General features: G+C 38.3%; 6 protein-coding genes across 8 annotated transcripts in view; 1 reads left to right on the top strand and 5 right to left on the bottom strand.

The window, feature by feature from the left end:
* LOC111592657 (P protein-like) overlaps positions 1 to 300 on the bottom strand; it is a 2,121-nt gene extending 1,821 nt beyond the window's left edge. The window contains exon 1 of the mRNA XM_023305008.2: positions 1 to 300. This exon is cut by the window's left edge and continues 1,821 nt beyond it. Coding sequence (XP_023160776.2) covers positions 1 to 300 — 300 coding nt within the window.
* Positions 301 to 975: 675 nt separating this feature from the next.
* On the bottom strand, positions 976 to 4,721 carry LOC111592641 (P protein-like). Its single transcript, XM_023304987.2, has 2 exons — positions 3,320 to 4,721; positions 976 to 3,235 (listed from the first exon to the last, which is right to left on the bottom strand). The coding sequence occupies exons 1-2, from the start codon at positions 4,572 to 4,574 to the stop codon at positions 2,463 to 2,465; spliced, it is 2,028 nt and encodes a 675-aa protein (XP_023160755.2). The 5' UTR covers positions 4,575 to 4,721; the 3' UTR covers positions 976 to 2,462.
* Positions 4,722 to 7,425: 2,704 nt separating this feature from the next.
* LOC111592618 lies at positions 7,426 to 9,178 on the bottom strand. Of its 2 annotated transcripts, XM_023304953.2 has the most exons (5): positions 8,879 to 9,178; positions 8,645 to 8,781; positions 8,305 to 8,582; positions 7,735 to 8,246; positions 7,426 to 7,662 (listed from the first exon to the last, which is right to left on the bottom strand). In XM_023304953.2, exons 2-5 carry the CDS (start codon positions 8,731 to 8,733, stop codon positions 7,558 to 7,560), a joined length of 984 nt encoding a protein of 327 aa, XP_023160721.2. In that variant the 5' UTR covers positions 8,734 to 8,781; positions 8,879 to 9,178; the 3' UTR covers positions 7,426 to 7,557. The 2 variants fall into 2 exon arrangements, with proteins under 2 accessions (XP_023160721.2, XP_030079097.1); XM_030223237.1 differs by having other exon boundaries at positions 8,645 to 9,178.
* Positions 9,179 to 10,563: 1,385 nt separating this feature from the next.
* On the top strand, positions 10,564 to 11,781 carry LOC111592602 (ATP-dependent Clp protease proteolytic subunit). Of its 2 annotated transcripts, XM_023304928.2 has the most exons (4): positions 10,564 to 10,588; positions 10,706 to 10,852; positions 10,916 to 11,341; positions 11,398 to 11,781. In XM_023304928.2, the coding sequence occupies exons 2-4, from the start codon at positions 10,811 to 10,813 to the stop codon at positions 11,692 to 11,694; spliced, it is 765 nt and encodes a 254-aa protein (XP_023160696.1). In that variant the 5' UTR covers positions 10,564 to 10,588; positions 10,706 to 10,810; the 3' UTR covers positions 11,695 to 11,781. The 2 variants fall into 2 exon arrangements, with proteins under 2 accessions (XP_023160696.1, XP_023160695.1); XM_023304927.2 differs by lacking the exon at positions 10,564 to 10,588 and having other exon boundaries at positions 10,620 to 10,852; positions 11,398 to 11,780.
* Positions 11,782 to 12,264: 483 nt separating this feature from the next.
* Positions 12,265 to 16,675, bottom strand: LOC111592624 (cullin-associated NEDD8-dissociated protein 1). The gene is made up of 8 exons (XM_023304959.2): positions 16,580 to 16,675; positions 16,126 to 16,509; positions 15,775 to 16,064; positions 15,549 to 15,711; positions 14,121 to 15,479; positions 12,822 to 14,040; positions 12,612 to 12,758; positions 12,265 to 12,547 (listed from the first exon to the last, which is right to left on the bottom strand). Exons 1-8 carry the CDS (start codon positions 16,622 to 16,624, stop codon positions 12,420 to 12,422), a joined length of 3,735 nt encoding a protein of 1,244 aa, XP_023160727.1. The 5' UTR covers positions 16,625 to 16,675; the 3' UTR covers positions 12,265 to 12,419.
* A 478-nt stretch (positions 16,676 to 17,153) lies between these two features.
* On the bottom strand, positions 17,154 to 18,810 carry LOC111592611 (selenide, water dikinase 2). The gene is made up of 5 exons (XM_023304943.2): positions 18,726 to 18,810; positions 18,505 to 18,670; positions 17,922 to 18,297; positions 17,663 to 17,856; positions 17,154 to 17,587 (listed from the first exon to the last, which is right to left on the bottom strand). The coding sequence occupies exons 2-5, from the start codon at positions 18,665 to 18,667 to the stop codon at positions 17,205 to 17,207; spliced, it is 1,116 nt and encodes a 371-aa protein (XP_023160711.1). The 5' UTR covers positions 18,668 to 18,670; positions 18,726 to 18,810; the 3' UTR covers positions 17,154 to 17,204.
* Between the last annotated feature and the right edge of the window lie 210 nt (positions 18,811 to 19,020).

Raw genomic sequence — 19,020 nt, 5'->3', positions numbered from 1 at the left:
TGCCCATTCAGGATTTAGAGTCAATATCTTATCGATGGGACCGACAAGTTGAATGCCTATATCACTGTGTTGTAATTTCTCCCTCGAATTAATCACATACTTGTTGTAGGGCATCAACGGCACGAGGAAAGTACTTGGCCTTTTGGGAACTGTAGTGATGAGATATACCGCGGAGTACACCCAGAGTAATAGAAATAACGCGCACTTAACCAGATTGCAAATTTTCCATGAAAGCCCGACATTCCCCTTCTCCTCCGTGTCCACGAGGTAGCTACTGGGGGCATTGCCAGATTCAGCCATATATAACAAGTGGAGTATATAATTGTGTGTATGATTGATAAAGACCTCACATCCGACTTCGCTTTGAAAACTTTTACTGCTTATTTCTAACAGAAATACGATTTATCTCCCATCTTTCATTCCTTAAACAATTCAATTTACGATCAATTATATTCATGGCAGCTGTTCAGATTTTCAACTCAATTGATAACCACAGTTATATGGCATATAACTCTAAGTTATTTCAATTTAAACTAGAAACCGGAATAATGTAAAACAAAACAAAACAAAAAATCTCTAGTCAGGGTGCCCGACTAGGAGATACCCTGAACAAAAACTCTTTTCTCCATCCGGGCTTGAGCCCAAAACTACTTGAGCAACAAGTTGCAAATCTCAACTAAAGTAGCATCTGATAATTCCAGCACAATTCAATTGCTAACTTCGATTCTTCGAATAGAAAAAAATGCAATAATGTATGGGTGCGTATGTATGGGAAAAGTGCGTACTTTTTTTCAGTTTTATTTATATATATTGGCCCTAAAATCCAAAATTGTCACAAGTACACAAGTAAATGTTAAATTTGGAGGTTCTACCTCTTAAGCCGTACGCCATATAATTTACTAACTATCGATCATGGTTTTAATCGATAAAAATAAAACGTAAGCAGTTATGAACACGACTTATCGTCCTGCTCAAGAATATATATACTTTATGGGGTCAGCCACGCTTCCTTCTGGCTGTTATATACATTTTAACAAAATCATCCCGATTTACCATTTTTAATGGTTTCATTGTATAAAAATGTTCCCGGCTTCATTCAAACTTGCGCTTTTACAATCACAAATAGCAGGTTTGAGAAATAAATGAGTTAGATTGTTAATAGTAACATATAGCATGTTGATAGTAACATAGTCGCTAAATTTTGATTTTCAAACTGTAAAATTGTATACAGTTATTCGTGATTTACCGCGTGCTAAATGAGTGTCGATATATCCATTATAACTTGTTGATCTTGGCTTCCAAATTTCAAGTCTGTGACATTTTATCCCGATTTGGCAAACACCTAGTAGGCATATCGAGAAATTTTTAGCACCCCACTTAGTATGCCTCTATATGTTTCTGGTTCAGCAGCGATTGAAGACTCGTACGAGTTTTATACTCCAACCTCGTTGAAAATGAAAAATGGTTTTGTTAAAATGCACGTAACAAGAATGAGGCATGATCACGACGAAAAGTCGAGCCGATTTAGCCTTGTCCGTCCGTCCGACTGAGTTTCTGTCCGTCCTTATGAACGCAGCGATTTTTTTTAATTTTAAATGTATTCTCGTATATGCGTATGCTAACGCAAAACAAGCTTATCACTTTTTTTTTGATAACTCATCCTATGTTCTGATTATCGATAAAAATCGATTATTTGACTGCGTTGTTTAAACGTGGCTTAGATGCCGTAAATGCTGGCGACTTCCAATATAACGTGTAAATTCGTGTAATGGATACAGAGATTTAGAATATTTTGGATTTTGGATAACTCCTCCACTTGCCCCCGAATTATTTAAAATACTAGAGACTGGTGCTTTGCCAAATACACACATAAAATGTCATTTAAAAGAAAGGTTATTCAACAGTAAATTTCACATAGTAAATTCCAATCAGCGCTGTATATATGTGTGTTCATGTGTTGTTTGTAATTTATGTATAAAAGAAGCGCAGGGCTCAGGATATCTCCAGGATTCCATTTTCCATTCATTGATCGGAACAGGCAACACACTTGATAGACATAGCTCTGACATGAATAGGAGCATTGGCCATGATCAAGTAGTTCTTGTCCTTACACGACGATTGGTAATCGATGCCAGCCTCCGCCTATAGCCTACGCCCTCAAATGACATGGGGCGCAGACAACAGGTGAAGACGGCATTTATTTTCCGTGATGAAATTGGCATTCAATTTATTTAACGCTATGGCTGTTTGTTTAGTAATAATAAGCATCCAATTATAAAAAAATTTATCAGTCAGTTTTTTTTGTGCCATTTCCGCATTTGATCTTTCTGCTTCTGCCTCCCCACAACTTTTTGCGGAAATCTTATTTAGTCATTAAAAAGTTTGCCAACGAAAAAAAAATGCTTGGACGAAAGTTTTTGCTGGCCACAGACAGTGGGCCACCATCCATGAAGATTCTCTGGCTAGTGCCATGTGAAAATTCCGTGTGCAATGAGCAGATAAATTGTAGCTATTGTAATGGTTAAAATAGTGACAGGGAAACCATATTTGAAGAACTCATAGCCGGTGATCTTATAGCCGTGTTGCTTGGCAATGCCAGCGGCAGCTATATTTGCGGTGGTGGAAAACAAGGTGCCATTGCCCGCGAAGCACACCCCATATGACAGAGCCCATATCATTGGTAGCAAAGGTATATTCATTCGATCGCTTAGGGCCACTTTAATGGTGAGCTTTATCAGCATTGTGACAATTGGAATGCTTTCGATAAAAAACGAGAATAGAGCCGCCATCCACAGGATAAGCACTATGGATGTAACAACCTGATATTTAGGATCCACACTCAAGATAATAAGAATCAATCCCTCAGCCAACCAATCGGTCAAGCCCAGCTCCGTGCATGCTTCGATGAGCACAAAAAGTGCGCTAAAGAACAACAGCATAGACCAATCGACCCGTATTAGCACAGCACTCAGATCCTGGGTATCGTAGAGTATCAACAACAGCATCACAGCCATTAAAGCCGTCCAAGCAAGCGTGGCCCCCGAAAAGACGGGCAACGAATGCAGCGCAAACAGAGCTAGGGCAAATATGAAAGCAATGGAGCTTTTAATCAGCAACGGTTTGTCCTCCAGCGTGTATTTGGCCTCCATTAGGTCGAGAGTTTCCATATAATTGGTTGCAGCCGTAATTCGAAACATTGATGGTTCCCTTTTCTTTTTCAAATCCGCCTTCAACTCTGCAATGTGCATTAGAAACTGTTGCTGAATTCGTCCGTCGCTCAATTGCTTAGATGGCTGGCGTAGGTATTTCAAGGACTTACTAGTTTGCTCTGCACCGCCCGTTTGTAAAGTCTTGCGCAACACCATATATAAATAAAGCCAAGCAGCAGTAATGCTCAGAGCCACGCCCGGAAACATATGAATGACAAACTGGCTGAAGTCGACGCCATGGCCCATGACATGCGTATTCGTTGCAATTATCACATTTGGTGGATCACCAATGGGAGTCAATGTGCCGCCGATATTCGAAAATATTGCCACACAGATCAACACGGTCGTGGTGCGCAAGCTCATACACTCACACAATCGAATCACAACGGGCACCATGATCATTAATATGGTAACCAATTCCAAGAATGCGGATAGCAAGACGCTGATCATGCAGAGGAGGCCAACTAGCAGCCAGTGTCGACCCTTCGACAAGCGATAGGCCAGCACCGCGACATAGCCAAAGATGCCCGTTTCGGTTATAATGGTCACCATTACCATCATACAAAAGATGAGCATCAATGTATGCATATCGATCCACGATACAATTGTTTGCACCGATGGTCGATCATCCAACACACACAGCATTCCGATCGCGGTCGATGCCAGCACAACAGCGGCAAATGTGGGATCCGTCAAACCCGCAATGATGATTATATAAAGAGCACTAAGCAACACACCTGCTGCTATGACGCCAGTATTCATCTCCACGGGATCGGTATTAACTTTCATTTTGAATGCCAATATATCACGGCCTGGATTAAGCAATGTTATCTGAAGGGACTTCTGGTCGCCGTGGTATAAAGCCGCAGTATCTACTTCTAACTGCTTCATATTAAACAAATGCCTCACAGTTCCTAAGTGTGTACGTGTCAGGTCAGATTTCAACAAGTAAACAGTCCAAATATCCGACTCGTATTCCGTCTTGTTCAATAAATGATTGTAGATTCGCACACTGACTGATATATGTTTGTGTGATGCGGTTGCCAGGCGTGGAAAGTTGGTGCTCTCCATGTCGAGGTTCCCGGTCAGCGTGACCTTTACCTTATTGCTTTTCGACTGCCAGTGGAGATTCAACACTTTCAATGTATGCTGCTCCAAGGCTAAAGTTTGGTCATTAGAAATATGTTCTGGCTGAATAAACATAATTACTACAAAGAAAATCCAAATTATTAAAAATATGATTATCTTCAAAGTTAGGAATACTTTACGCCGAATCTGACGGCGACGATTTTGCTGTTGTGTTAATTCGCGTTCCTCACCGTCCAAATATGAACGGCGGGCCTGATATGAACTTATCGACTCCATATTCAAAGTGCTCAATCAAGCAGACTTAATAAGAGCTCAAACCAGCAAACCAGCAGAGTTTCTCTTTCTTGATTTGAACTGTGTCTCCTTGAATATTTCTGCGTCACAATTGATCAAAGTTGACATTTTCCATTTTCTATAGTCGAAATGTCTACTATGTAGTGTAACCTATTTGCAATTGGAGTCCCGAATCAAAAGTATAAGAAATCAGAGGAAACAGAGTTGACTTTAATATACGATGATAGTTGAAGATTATGATCAAAAATATGTAAATATAATTTATGGTTCCGGCCACACCTATTAATATACTCATTATACTCACTATTCCTATTTTCAATTAATCCAAAGTATTATCAAATTCGCCATTAAAGAGTCTGATTGACTTGGCGAGAGTCTTCGTTTCAGTCTAGCCAACTTAATTATGTTCATATCACGTTGATCTATAATTTAATCAGAATGCAATAAGGTCCCGCCCCGACATTAAACATGGGCCATACATGCATATATATTCAGATGTGTATCGCACATAATTCATCGTCATCCGTTTGCTACGTTATGAATTACATTTCAATATGCTTCAACGTGCTCATCATTTATTAAAGCGAATCCACTGAAATGCCAATAAAATGAGCAGCAGCAACTGCACGAACGAGTCCTTGGCGAATTCCTTTGCTGCAGCCGCTGCTGCACAGGAAGCTGAAATTCTGCTGAGAACGTTGCGCAGCGTCGATTGCAATTTCCGTTTGTCACATTTGTCTAAATGAAAATTTATGCAGTTGACTCACTTCGTCCTACCTGACTACCCACCTTCCTGCGTGTCCGCGTTCCCACCTGACTGTCTGGGTAGTTAATGCTTTATTCACGCTCGAATACCTAATGAAAGAGTCATTACACTCATTCATTCGTTCATTCATTCACGTTGTTGCTTAATTCATTCATGAGAACACGTGTGTTTTGTTCTTTTTTCCCGTGCCTAATTAATTGATTTTCACTGAGACGACTTCGGCGTGGACTGCATTAATCATACGCCCTGTTAACCCACACCAAACCATAATTAACTGAAACATGCCTTTCTTCGCGGCAGTTAGCTATTCGTTTGATTCCGCAGTGTATCATACAGAGGCTAAGATAAATATAGATAGAGAAAGAGTAAGCGAAAAAGCTCAAAAGAAACACAATTTTATTGAGGAAAGGCATGTTTATATTTCAAATTTCAAGACTCAGATATGTACATAAATATATGTGAATATATTAATATATATATGATTAAATATAATATATATGTAAATAAATCTCCTACAGCTTCATAGCCACGCCTACTATAGAAAGAGTCTCTGCTGGGGAATATATAAAAAGTAATTTTCGTACAGTTAAACATAATATTGATAATTGATTATTATTATTTATTTAAGATACGCAAACATAATTCAACCCGGCAACAAGCTACCAAGATTTCGCATATAAATTATGCATGATTTATGTATCGTAGGCAAGATACATGAACACGCGAGCATTTATTATATATATGTTATATGGTTTATGCCATTGTATTTGCGTATATATGTATACACATAGATTAAATAATGTCAAAGTGTGTTTACTGGAAGTGCTGAATACAATGAGGAGGCTCCTGCTGCTGTTGCTGCGAACAGGACTTTACGAGAATCAATTAAAGTAGCTTTTTGGCCATGGCTTTGCCTTTGACATTTGCAGCTTAGTTGGCCCGTCTCTGACAACTTGACAGTTTTATTGTTGGCCATTTACCAATGGCAAACAAGGCACGGCCTGACCTCTGTGTTCGGATATCTCCGCGGTAGATAACGCTTAATAAGGCATTAAATAAATAAATAATTGTTTTCCACCAAGTCAAGTTCAACAAATTCCTATAAATTGGCATCTACAAGCACAAAAAGCCAGATCATAATAAAAGCATAAAGCATGTATGTTGTTAAACAAAATAGTTTCTCTGTTCAAGAATAATAGTTTGCCTAAGAAAAAGCATGAAGCTGCCCGAAATGAATCGCACTTCCTTCATAAGGTCAATTATGGGCGCAGCTTCATTCCATACTTAAAATTTACATTTGCTAATTTTATCAACAAAATTTAACAGCTTCAAAGGCTATTTTCTATTCTATTTTGAAAAAAATTGGCTTGTTAATTTTAGCTCTACATTAATTCTAATGCTTTTGAAATAAATGTTTTATATTTACGCCAAGCACTGACATAATAAAGTTGCCCCATACAGTTTCTTATATATCGTGTTTAGAATCTCACGTGTCATAGAATTTCAGTTATAAATCAATTATATAAATAAAACAATTTTAACGGTCCCTTAATCTAAAATTAATACAGGCAGATAATGCACCGCTAAAATATCAATTAAAAGAAAAATAAGTTCGTTTGCAAAATAACAGGAGCAGAAAAATAAATTTCTAAGCTTACCTTGATTCATTCTGGAAACCTTTACAGGATATCATACTCTTAAGCATAAAAACAAATTAATAAAATTTTATTGAAAACACAAATATATTTTTGTAGTTTGTTTATCTTAAAATGGATATAGTAAAGTGAATATATAGACAAAAATACATTCTGCCTGTTTTCAAATGCATATCAAATTATATCAGTTCAAGTCTTATCTGCTATAATTATACAGATAAAATTATATAAAATTGAAACTCGATTGAAAATGCATTAATTGTTCCGCTTTCGTAAATACTATAATATAGACATGATATAAAAAGTTATAAAATCTTTCCCATGTTCTTCTTTGGGCTATATATATATATATATATATATATATAAATTAAAAGACGAAAATATCTAAATATTCATTTATTTATTTGCTTTTTTCTATGTTATATAAAGTAAAGGTACACTTGATAAATGCATATGATATCCATAGCTCGAAGACTAATGCTAAATGCAGAGCTCTTTCTTTTCTATATTTATATTTCTTTTGATAATGTATTTCCCGTTTCGTTTATTGAACCGTCGCTCGACCTGCATAACCTGTGTTGAACCCGGAGGTAAGCTGGCGACGTCTTAGCTTTTTTTCGCTTTGCACGCGCAATGCTATCAAACAGCTCTGAAGGTAGAGGAATTATTATTATTATTAGCAAGTTATATAATAGCCTGGGCCAATTCTAATTGCACTTACAATCGAGCAGCAAAGCGTAATCATGAATACAAAAAACGAGCTAATGAGCAGGGCGCCGCCACACTGCGACGTCAGATCGATTAGGAGGCCCACCTTTTTATTCACCTGTCCGGGCATTATAACGGTGTACTCGATGTTCTCTTTAAAGCGTTTGAACTCTGAGGCAACAGTGGAAGCATTACGACTCCCAGCCCGTTGCATTATCGTAGAGTTCACTGTAGATGTTGTTGATTCAATTTGTCGTCGCTTTCGGCCATGACCCGACGGCTCATAGAGATCGACACAGAAGTCAGGCGTGCAATCGGTCGTGTCTATGCAGGCCTTGATCTGTGAGTGTATCCAAAGTGTGGCCTTCTCCTTCATGGAGCTGAGCAAGAAAGCCTCGAAGTCGAGAAACACCTCGTTGGGTCGATCACGATATTTGGCCGGCTGATGGGGAATAATTGTGGCCAGCTCCCGATTGCGGCAACCATTGTGCACCAGGGAAACAGAGCCAGGTGCAAGTGGATTCTCTGATGGATAATGAGAATATACACGAATCATGCTTCCTTTCAGCTAGCTGTCGCTTACCTGGATCTGGTGAGACAGTCACCTCCATCAGCTTGACATACTTCCACACCGACTGGCTGATGCGTGCTCGCAGTTGTAACTTGGTGCCCAGTGGCACAGCTTGGTCCACTGTCTGATCATTGTCGGCCAGCAGAGAGGCCGGATCATTCGAGGAGCTAACTGGATTGTTGGTGCCGCTGACACGTGCTATGGGCGGTGCCTCCTTGTACAGTGCGACCTCATATTCCAATCGATTTGGCATCTCTTCAACTATGCCCGAGACTCGAGCACCATGTGGGCTATAAGCATATATATTTTATATTAATGCCGTAATCAAACGCTGTTATAAAGCTCTACACACAAGGAGCCCGCGAATCCAGCTGCCTTATTCTCTATTATAGTTGGCTCTGGAGGCTTGCACATGATAATTAGCTCCTGATCCGATTGCATCACAACGCCAGGAAATTGTGGAAACCAAATGCGGACATGAACAAAGCCCTAAAAAATAAAATTGAAATAAGCAAGAGCTTGGGCTTGAAACTGGAAATTTATGAAGTAGATAAACAATGATATGCTTGCGATTTGACAATGCAACCTCTTCGAATGAGGACAATTTGATCTGAGGACAATCTGATCTGTTGACGTGAATGTTTAACTTAGGATCAGAACTACAGTAACTTGACTGTTAAAACTGAGCAAAATATAGCTACTCTGCATTGGGCGTAACTTAATAGAGGGGTTCAAAAGATGCCCTGCTATCAATTTTTGATTTTCTGCCTGTTAAAGAAAATAAAATTTCTTTCCAATTTGACACGACTTCAATTGGCGTATCCAAAAAATCTAGATACTATAAATTGATGAATATATATAGATTCAAATTTCTAGTTCTGTCCAAACTTCATCACATGAATGACAATAATATAAAATATTGTTTTTAATATGTTCTACATACATTTCTTTTGAGCACGCCACAGTGTGTAAAATCGTTTATTCTTAATTGATAGGTACGTTCGTCCACATCGCTAATGTCCTTTGAGATCAGACAGTGCGGATTTAAGTCCTTTAGTCCACTTCGATCATCCGCAAAGATGGGCACACCCTTGAATCCAGCTGGTCTTTTCAGCGTTGCCGTTATCAGATCTTCAATCTCGGAGCCCGGGTTCGAAAATGTGCATTGAACATCAGCGACTATTCAATCAAATGAATCTAATTAATATATTTTGTGAATTAATCGACTTACCTTCATAGTCCTGTGCAATACAGAAGCTTGCATGAACCTGTGACCAGAAAAGTAATCGCATTATTGATAAAACTACAAGTGACTAAATAATACTCTATAAAAAGTTTTTATTGAGATCTTTAAGGCAGTTATGCCTAAAACAGAATCTTTAAAACCAGTATCAAAAGGGTTTTTATCATTTGTATAATTTTGTAAGCAATTTTTGTCAGCCATTTGAGCATTTAAGTATTCTGATACAACGCACATTTGTACTTACAATTAATATAATAATTCCTACCCGATGGATTCTTACAAACATTTTTACTAAACGAAAAACGAAAACTGATCAAGAAATATTCGATGAGGGCTTCAAAGCACATCCAATCGGTTTAAAAGTAAATTGCAGAATGAAACTAGAGTAGCAGTTGCGAAGATGCAATTACCTTGATCTTGGCTGCGTGAATTCTAGTTCAATACAATTGCAACATTTACGTAGGCATATGTGTACAGCCACACACAAACGTATGTCAGCCCAAACAAACGAACAAGTAACAAAAAAAGTTTATATGGCGCGCTTCAGCGCCTACAGTGGTGGCGAAAATATTGTCCTATTTTTGCAAACACTATATTCGCTGCATGAAAGTAATAAGTCAAAAATATTATTAAAATGTGTACAGAATTCTATTTTATTATTATTTTGTTCTTCAAATATCTGCTATTTAATTCACATTATGCAGTGCATGAATGAATATTAGCATAATGTTTACAGATTTTCTTGTCGCTATAGTTTAGCTACAAAAGCCGTACACCAGCTTTCAACATATAAACAGATAGATACCCTTATCTCTCCTTATGCTTTGCTGCAAAAACCAAAGCTGCATAAAAAATAGGATGGTTAGTACAATATGAACTCATTATAACTATGCAAATGTGAATTATTTATTATTTATTTTATTCAAATATCTGTCAATATGCATATCTTGAAATCAGCGGATCATCTGTTATTATCGTGATATCGATATATACTATCGATTAGAATTGAAGTAAGTAAACTTATTTGTGTTTTATAAGTCCCATCACATACGTGTATGTAATTTTGTATCGTTTTTTTTTTTGTTTTTTCCTTTCTTGCTTACGAAATATCTTTTAACTCAGCAGACTGTGTTAGAAATTATTGTTTAAGCTATGATTTTTACTGCCTAGGGAGCGACACATCTCAGCCTCAAGAAAACAGCTGTTTTGCGGAATATTTTGCGATTCAGTTTGATAAAAAAAAAAAAAAAACAAATAACACCAACGAGGGGAATTATGTTGAGGAACGCCGGCAGCAGATTATTTCGTGGATTGCACGTAAGTTAAATCTACTACAACTGGTATGTAAATAATTGATGATATATCCAAACATTACTATAGGGAAAATGTAACACATCGGCGCAGCATGTGAGGGGCATAAATTTGATACCCATGGTGGTCGAACAAACTGGCAGAGGGGAACGTGCATATGATATATTCTCTCGTCTATTAAAGGAGCGCATCATTTGTCTAATGGGCAACATTACAGATGATATCAGCTCGACGGTCGTTGCTCAGCTGCTATTTCTTCAGTCGGAGAATGTCAACAAGCCCATACATTTGTATATAAATTCACCTGGTGGCGTGGTTACGGCTGGCCTAGCAATCTATGATACGATGCAATATGTGAAGCCACCAATAGCGACGTGGTGTGTGGGACAGGCATGTTCAATGGGTTCATTACTACTGGCAGCTGGCGCACCCGGCATGCGTTACTCTTTGCCGAATGCGCGCATCATGATACATCAGCCGTCCGGAGGGGCTCAGGTAAAGTCGACTGCTAATTGAATCCATCTACTAATTGAACCGTATTTCCTTCACAGGGTCAAGCCACCGACATACTTATACATGCGGAGGAGATTATTAAGATAAAGCGTCAACTAACAAATATCTATGTAAAGCATGCTAAAAATTGTTATGATGAGATGTGTTCGCGTATGGAGCGTGACCATTTCATGACCCCGGAAGAGGCCAAGACCCTAGGCATAATTGATCATGTGCTTGAGCATCCACCAGAAACTGTGTCAGAAAGTGGACCAACATCTGATGGTGGACCGGCAACTGGCAAACTAATCTCTGACGCAGCTACAGAGAAGAAAAGATCCAAGCAGTCAGGCTAACTTATTGACTTTTTAATTTCCAAAGAAGAGTTTAAAATTGTAATTCGTTGGATAGGTCACACATAAAAAATTCTTAAAATATTCAGGAAATCCGTTTTCATTAAAATTTAAAATAAATAATAATTCATTTCAACATACTCAGACTTTGAAAAATGTTTTAGTCAGATAAATTTGTTTAAATATAGTAATAGCAATGTATATATAGATAAATAATCGAGGGTCAGAAGAGTCTAAAGACAATCGAACTAACCTTGACTTTCATTTGATATTTCTCATATACGATTTTAATTAAAAGTTGTAATATATTAACAAAAAACTTTTAAATACAAATTTCAATCCAGTTCATGAAAAACTTTATTTAAATGCTAATTCTTTTTATACTGCCTTTGACAAACAAGCGAATATATATATATTGAATATATATATATATATATATATATTGAATATATATATATATATATATATATTGAATATATATATATATATATATATATTGAATATATATATATATATATATATTGGGATATATATTCTTTATCATAATATAGTATATATTTCAAATCATTTGGAGCAGTATTACAAATCGATTTTATTGCTTAGTTAAAAAAAACTAATGGCTGTATCAGATATAGTCGATACAAGTTTTGTGTTCACAAATGCTTATTACATTATTTATCAATAAAATTATAATATTCATAGAACAGCGCGCTATAAAAACACAATATTTAAGTCTGGTCCATGGCAATGTCTGAATTGCCAGTAATGGAATCCTTCTGCACATAATCGTAGATTTTACACAGTTCCGGAGTTTCCTTAATTGACTTTAAAAAGTCTAGTAACTGCTGATTTTTATCTGCAAGCAGATTTTAATTATGAATTTACAATTTGTCTAAAGAAATAATTTTTTATATACTCACTTGCTTTGGGTATTTGTGACAGCGCAGATACCGCTCGTAGAGCAGAGCGCTTTAGTTCGTCTTGTTTCTCGTACTCTTGCTTCACCGAATTGGCCTTTACTTTGTGGGTGCAAGTGTCGCGTAACTGTTGAACGAATTGATCAAGTCCTATTTAAGGAAATTATATTTAGCAAAGATTTTCTTGATTCAAAAAATTCAGGTATCACATACGTAGCAAAACCTTATCGGGACACAAAACAGCCAGGCGCGCTGTCATGAGGTACGTCAGCATTTTAATATCATAATGATCACATAGGCCAGCCTGAACGTGATCCATGAACTGCATAACGTCCACACGATCCAATCCCTGCTCAAGGAGTGTATACATGCATTCGAATGCCGCTTTTCGTATATCCAATCCATCATCTACAGTGTGCTTAAATGGACCCATTTCGACTTCACGTATAAGCTCACTTTTAACCTTCGTCTCGGAATACAGCCAAGGTAAAAGTGTGGGCAGTAAATCTCGAACTAAGCTCGGCTTATTGTGAACAGCCGAATTGAAAGCGACTAGAGCGACGCGACGTACTTGCGGATCCGGATCGCGAAGTGCGAATAGAAATTCACCGATATTTTGCTTCAGCAGCAAGTCAATTGGCTGCGGCTGGTCGGATATGGTGAATTTAACGGAGGAAACTACAACGGTGCGCATTGTTGCGCTATCTGATCGGAGAGCTTGCTGCAATTGAGGTAGCAGCTCCTCCGGATTGACGAGCACAAGTTTTCCCAAGCATTCCGCCACCACGTTTCGGGACCCTTCTTCTGAGCACTCACAATGCTTGAACAATTGAGCCCAAATCGAAGGCACTGATGGCAGCAGCTGAGCTAGACCGTTAGGCGTAACAGAGAGCGAGGAAATTACCTCTTTCAATGAGTGGAGCAATAAATATTGTCGCTTGGGCTGTGCCTCGATCTCTTTCAAAATTAATGGCAAATATGTTTGCAAGCTACCCACAGAGACGGCGCCCAGAGCATGCGAGGCTGCCGCTTTCACATCCTCGGATGTGGCACCAAAGCATTCAATGATTGTCTGTGGCAGCACTTGAATGGAGCTCAAATCAAAATGTCTGCCGATTTCCCCAATTGTCAGCAAGCAGAATATGATCTGTGTGTCCTTGTTGCTACGCTTCTGCAGCTCAGACATCAGCTGGGTTGCCAATGGAGTCGCCACCTGCGGACACTGCTGTGTCAGAGCAGCAATGCACTTGGCCGATGAATGATATGCCTGTTTGTGCAGCTGCAGCTGTTCATTAGGATTCCTGGATGCCGGATCGCTGCCCTTTAGAACGGGCTCCATTAGCTTAGACACGAGCGAATGGTAGTCTAAACCAGAGAGTTGTGCCTGTACCAGAGCTTGGAATAGGTCCAAAGTACATTGCAAAGCTGTGCCCTGAAATACAATACAATAAATACAATTATTGGGTTATGATTTGAATCGACCCATAGTCTTATAAAATGCAACTGACTCACCTGCAACAAAGGCGAACGGACTAAAATTAACACCGATGGCAAAAACTTCTCATGTATTCCAACCAAAGCTTGTGGCTGACGACGAGCCGTTGTACTTAGTAGAGTGAGTGAGTATTGAGCCACATGCAGATCGGAATCGGAGATAAGTCCTGGTATTTCGACAATGGCGGACTGCAAAACACTTGGCTCAAAGTTTGACGAGTAGTTGATGACAATCTTATTGATAAGATCCAAAGAGTGCAGCTTCAAAGCACGATGGTTTTTGCGTAGGAAGGTGCCCAGAGTGGGGAGCACGTCGTGAAGAATAGGTGAGAGGTCGATGCGCAATGGAGAAGCTGCAATCATTGTTAAAGCTTTAACGCTGCTTAATCGTGTGACTTCGTTTTTTAAACGTTCCATAAATATGGGCAGACACACATCTAATTCGCTCTTTAGCAGATCACCCATATTGGCAATGATTTGACCCATGCAAGCGATAGCGCGTTCCTTTACCTCCTGATCGACATCAGTGACCTTCAGCTTCTGCAAGGTGCATGCGTATACCTGCCCCACAAAGGGCGTAACATCGAAATCAGACTTGACTGCATTGACGCCCAATGGACGAACCACTTTGACCAACTGCTGCAGCACCAAAAGCGCCTCGGTGGCAATTTTGTAAAACGGATCGAACACCGATGTTACCACCAGAGGCACCAACAACGAAATGTGCGGATGAAATACATGTGGTTGATGACCCTGCAGTAAAGAGCAAAGGAAGCCCAGAGACTCGATTTTCATGTTGCTCGTTGAACTCTTGTCGTTCAGCGAATAGCTAATGCCTGGTACAATGCTTTCTAAATGGGGACCAAGTGCACCTGGTAGACTGTTCAAAAGTTCGCGCAACAAAAGGAAACAATCCTGACGTGTTTTCATCGATTTCTCTCGCATCAACGGTTGTATGGCTTTAATTATCTGCGGCAGCTGTTCGATTAGCAGTAGAGTCGGTCCAGAAATCTGATCCATGGAGTCAGGATCATGTGCAATATCATCTGCAGGACGTGTGTTACGCAACAGTGCGACATATGCATGAAATATATCAGATTTAACATTCTCCTCACGTTCCTTAAACCGTGCTATTAATGCTGGACTCAGCGTACGATAGAATTCCTCAAGTAATTCCTGGCGTGTAGCAATCAAAACTTCAAGACATTTAGCAGCAGCACGTCGAACTTTCCAGCTCATATCATCATCATCGCTGTACTCCTCGCTGTCTACATATTCATCCTCTTCGGTGTCCATGGCAATGCCTGTGTCACCGTCATCGGCCTCATAATTGTAGTTGGGATCGTATGTAACGTACTTCAGACACAATTCGAGTATCTGCATTTATATAAAATTAAATGGTTATCTTAGCTATTACAAGTTGACTAGAACTCTTATGTGAAATACCATAGGAATATGTGGATTTATGGCGTCTGGACAACGCAGCACAAATGCCTCACAGGCTTGCAGACAAAACTCGCGTAGCTCATCATCATCTCGTTGACTATATTGCTTTAATAAGAGCATCGAACGGTCAATATGATTGCACAACCGATGACCAGCCTGACGACTAGTGAGAAACAAAAAAAAAATAATACAAATATATCTTTTTTCTCAACGATCAATAATATACCAAATAGACGCCAAGCATTGTATATAAGTGCGCACAGCTCCAGGGTTTTGTGGGTTCTCCAGACCCTCCAGTAAATGATCAACAACTCCGTTGTAAGCATTGCTATTTGCTTGTATCAAAAGCACAGAGAGCGCAACAATTGTGCGTTTGCGTACAGCTTGTCGAGGCGAAGCCAGCTGTGGCATTAGAGCCTTCAATATGGTGCTATGAAAGGGCACCAAAAACTCTCCAAAGCGTGAAAGCAAATCCGACAATATGTCCAGCGATTCCAATTTAACTGAAACATCCTCCTGCAAATCAATTGCTCTACCATAGAATATAATATATAAAATTTGTTTACGATGTTTTTACCTTTTCAATTGCAATACTTAGTTTCCCAGTTATACGCTGGCATACATTGGGGGCCAGCGAATTGGAAGATTGTGGTAGTTCGGCAATGACAGTTTTTAGGCCGATGCTTGAGATATCACGCAGCTGCTCCACATTGGACATCATGTTGCCACATAGCGAGTCGACAATTGTCTCCACTTGATTCTCTTTTACTTTATTGACCAAAGGGCCGAGACATTTCACAGCCAAATTCTGCACTTCACCGTTTTTATCCTCCAATAATTTAAGCACCATACGAACCACCTTTTTCTCCGACTCATCGTCCAGTATAATACTGTCCTTTTGCAGTTCCGTCATTAAATCATTTGTTGCCATGAATCGAAAGTCCTTGTCCGTGGATGTCATCTATATCGCAAAATATATACATGTATATAAAGGTACCATACCTACTGTTTAATGTATATTCTTTACATACTTTTTCCAGTAAATTTGCGATTTGATGATATTGATGCGACGCCATGATCTATATTTGCTTCAACGGTATGTATATAAATATATATATATATTTATATATATATATATATATATATATATGAAATTATGTATACGGTAGCCGATTACCAATATTGTGACCGCCTCACAAATTATGTGTTTTGTCTTAGACAAAATAAAAGGTCTACTCAATTTTTTTTTCCGGCACAAAAATTTGCGTGTTGGAACTGGAAAATGCATAAGTAAAATGATGTTATCGATATGCCTTAGTTTCGTATGCGATAGTACATCGTATGCCGTATCGGTTAATTTTATTCGATAACTGAGTTATTGAATCCCCTTAACATAACTATGTACCCAACGATTGCCCATCTCTGTTAAAGTATAGTTTAAAAAAAATTAAAAGACTATTGCGCGGTTCCGCAAAATTTTATTCATGTAACAAGCTTAAGGCATTTCTTAAAAAATTAGTTATGAAGAATCTGATTGAATATCAAAAATCTTATATTTACATATAAAATAATTCATAATATTTCCCAGCCAAGGCCTTTACGAAATAATAATCATAAGTCGAATACTCAATTTGATTCATCAAAACCAAATATTTTTTAAAATGAGACCTCAATAAGTTCAACATTCTCATCTAATTCTGCAACCGGCTTATCTGCTTCCTTAACTTCACCAATAACAAAAGCCTTTTGTGATCCATTTGTCAGGTGTTCAAACTCCCTGCAAAATTCTTCAGCTGCTTCTGGGGCCAAGCAAATTAGTAATCCGCCAGACGTCTCAACGGCTTTACCTGCCTTTAGTTTGGTGCATTGTCCAACTAATTCGCCAAATTTCAAAACGTTTCTAATAATAGGCAATTTGTGAATTCTAAACAAAAGCGGTTGCTTTTGAAACTCAACCAAATTTTTGGCATGACCTAGCAAACCGAAGCCCGTGACATCTGTTGCAGCATGTGCTTCATATTTCTTCATCAGCAAAGCAGCTAAAATATAAATGTTATATTAGTTTCATTCATTTGCAATCTACATTCCTACTACACATATTTGTAGCAGCTTACCATTGCGATTAAGGTATGTCATTGATTTTATTGCTATTTGAAATGTTTCCATTATATCGTCGTCCGTAAATGCAGTGAGCAACTTTTCATGCTTTTCATTTTGCTCCTTCTGCCAAATGTGCGCAGCCGTTGCTAGCTGTGTGCCAAGCGGCTTTGTTAGCACCAAGACATCGCCAACTTTGCCGTTTGATGGTCTGAAAAAAATCAAAGGTGATCCATAGAAAATATTAATATTTCCAAACATGTAACATGTACTTACAATATAATGTCTTGCTTTCGACAAATGGCTGTCGCAATACCTCCAATAATACACCAAGGATTAATGATAACATTTTTTATGGTCACATTGCCATAAAAGCCGCTACTGCTCGATGCTCTCTGGAAGCCTTTTACAATTAGGGGAACCACAATATCTCGCTGCTTCTCTGTCAGATTTGAAGGCGCACTAATAAGCATTTCGACTTTATCAATTTCCGTTACGCCAACAGCATAAACATCACTCAAAACATTAGCAAAAGCTATGCGACCCATTACTTCGGGATCATCAACTAGAGGATAAAAGAAGTCAACGGTCTGTACTAGAGAATATTCCTTGTGACGTGATAAGGGTATAACCGCGCAATCCATTCCAGATCCTTTTTTGGAAGTACTTCTTTATTAGTATGATTCAGATGTATACATTTATGTACATATATATAAATAGCAAAGGTCAAGTTCAGGTTAATCGGCGTCGGATTTTACGAGAAGCAACAGATAGTCGGAGCTTATCATTGTAGTTGATTTTTTGAAAATTTGCCGAAACCATTTTATATAATTATATAAAATAAAAAAAAAACACTCACCAATATAGTCATCATTATTCTTAGGTGCATTACTAACTATTTCTGTTCCCGTAAGATATTGCTTAAGCTTCTCTTCGGGGACCTTGCAGCCTCACCCTCGCAAAGTGGAAAACATGGTCAAACGAAAGTCGGCCTCTAGGCCATGCTCTTCAGGTTGAAACATAGTCTGCAATGAAAAATGCTAAATTTAATAACATTTAAATAATTATTGATAAACTTACACTCGCTCGACAAAACAGCTGTAAAGCGCGTGGGAAGTATTTAATAGAACTAGAGGACAGCAACGAACCAGCTAACTGTGTTCTTTTGAACTACAATTTTGTTCAATCGAACGTATATCGATTTCAGAACTATTTACCGTTGCTTCTGTTTAAATGGAAAGATATACATAAAAACATGATTTTATAAAAGTGATTCATTATATAATTAAGAAAAAATTTAAATACACATAATGCAAATAAACTTCAAGCTATGATACAAATTTCATGCTTTTGTCCATTTTTGGTGCTTTTATCT

The sequence above is a fragment of the Drosophila hydei genome, unplaced genomic scaffold (genome assembly GCF_003285905.1).
Source record: "Drosophila hydei strain 15085-1641.00,03,60 unplaced genomic scaffold, DhydRS2 tig00000149-arrow-pilon, whole genome shotgun sequence".
Classification (NCBI taxonomy): Eukaryota; Metazoa; Arthropoda; class Insecta; order Diptera; family Drosophilidae; genus Drosophila; species Drosophila hydei.
Note: the sequence above shows the minus strand (reverse complement) of the source record. Positions and strands in the feature narration are given on the sequence as shown.

Bases quoted from the DNA above. Each gene is read 5' to 3' on its own strand.
- LOC111592618 (XM_030223237.1), bottom strand. From the start codon at position 8,733: ATGCAATCGGATCAGGAGCTAATTATCATGTGCAAGCCTCCAGAGCCA. The intron at 8,583-8,644 runs GTGTGTAGAGCT...ATATGCTTATAG, and splicing joins GCTGGATTCGCGGGCTCCTT to CCCACATGGTGCTCGAGTCT. The intron at 8,247-8,304 runs GTAAGCGACAGC...ATTATCCATCAG, and splicing joins GACTGTCTCACCAGATCCAG to AGAATCCACTTGCACCTGGC.
- LOC111592602 (XM_023304928.2), top strand. From the start codon at position 10,811: ATGTTGAGGAACGCCGGCAGCAGATTATTTCGTGGATTGCAC. The intron at 10,853-10,915 runs GTAAGTTAAATC...ACATTACTATAG, and splicing joins GATTATTTCGTGGATTGCAC to GGAAAATGTAACACATCGGC. The intron at 11,342-11,397 runs GTAAAGTCGACT...TTTCCTTCACAG, and splicing joins AGCCGTCCGGAGGGGCTCAG to GGTCAAGCCACCGACATACT.
- LOC111592624 (XM_023304959.2), bottom strand. From the start codon at position 16,624: ATGGCGTCGCATCAATATCATCAAATCGCAAATTTACTGGAAAAA. The intron at 15,712-15,774 runs GTATATTATTGA...GTTTCTCACTAG, and splicing joins CAATGCTTGGCGTCTATTTG to TCGTCAGGCTGGTCATCGGT. The intron at 12,759-12,821 runs GTATGTGATACC...TTCCTTAAATAG, and splicing joins TCCCGATAAGGTTTTGCTAC to GACTTGATCAATTCGTTCAA.
- LOC111592641 (XM_023304987.2), bottom strand. From the start codon at position 4,574: ATGGAGTCGATAAGTTCATATCAGGCCCGCCGTTCATATTTGGACGGT. The intron at 3,236-3,319 runs GTAAGTCCTTGA...TGCACATTGCAG, and splicing joins GGGCGGTGCAGAGCAAACTA to AGTTGAAGGCGGATTTGAAA.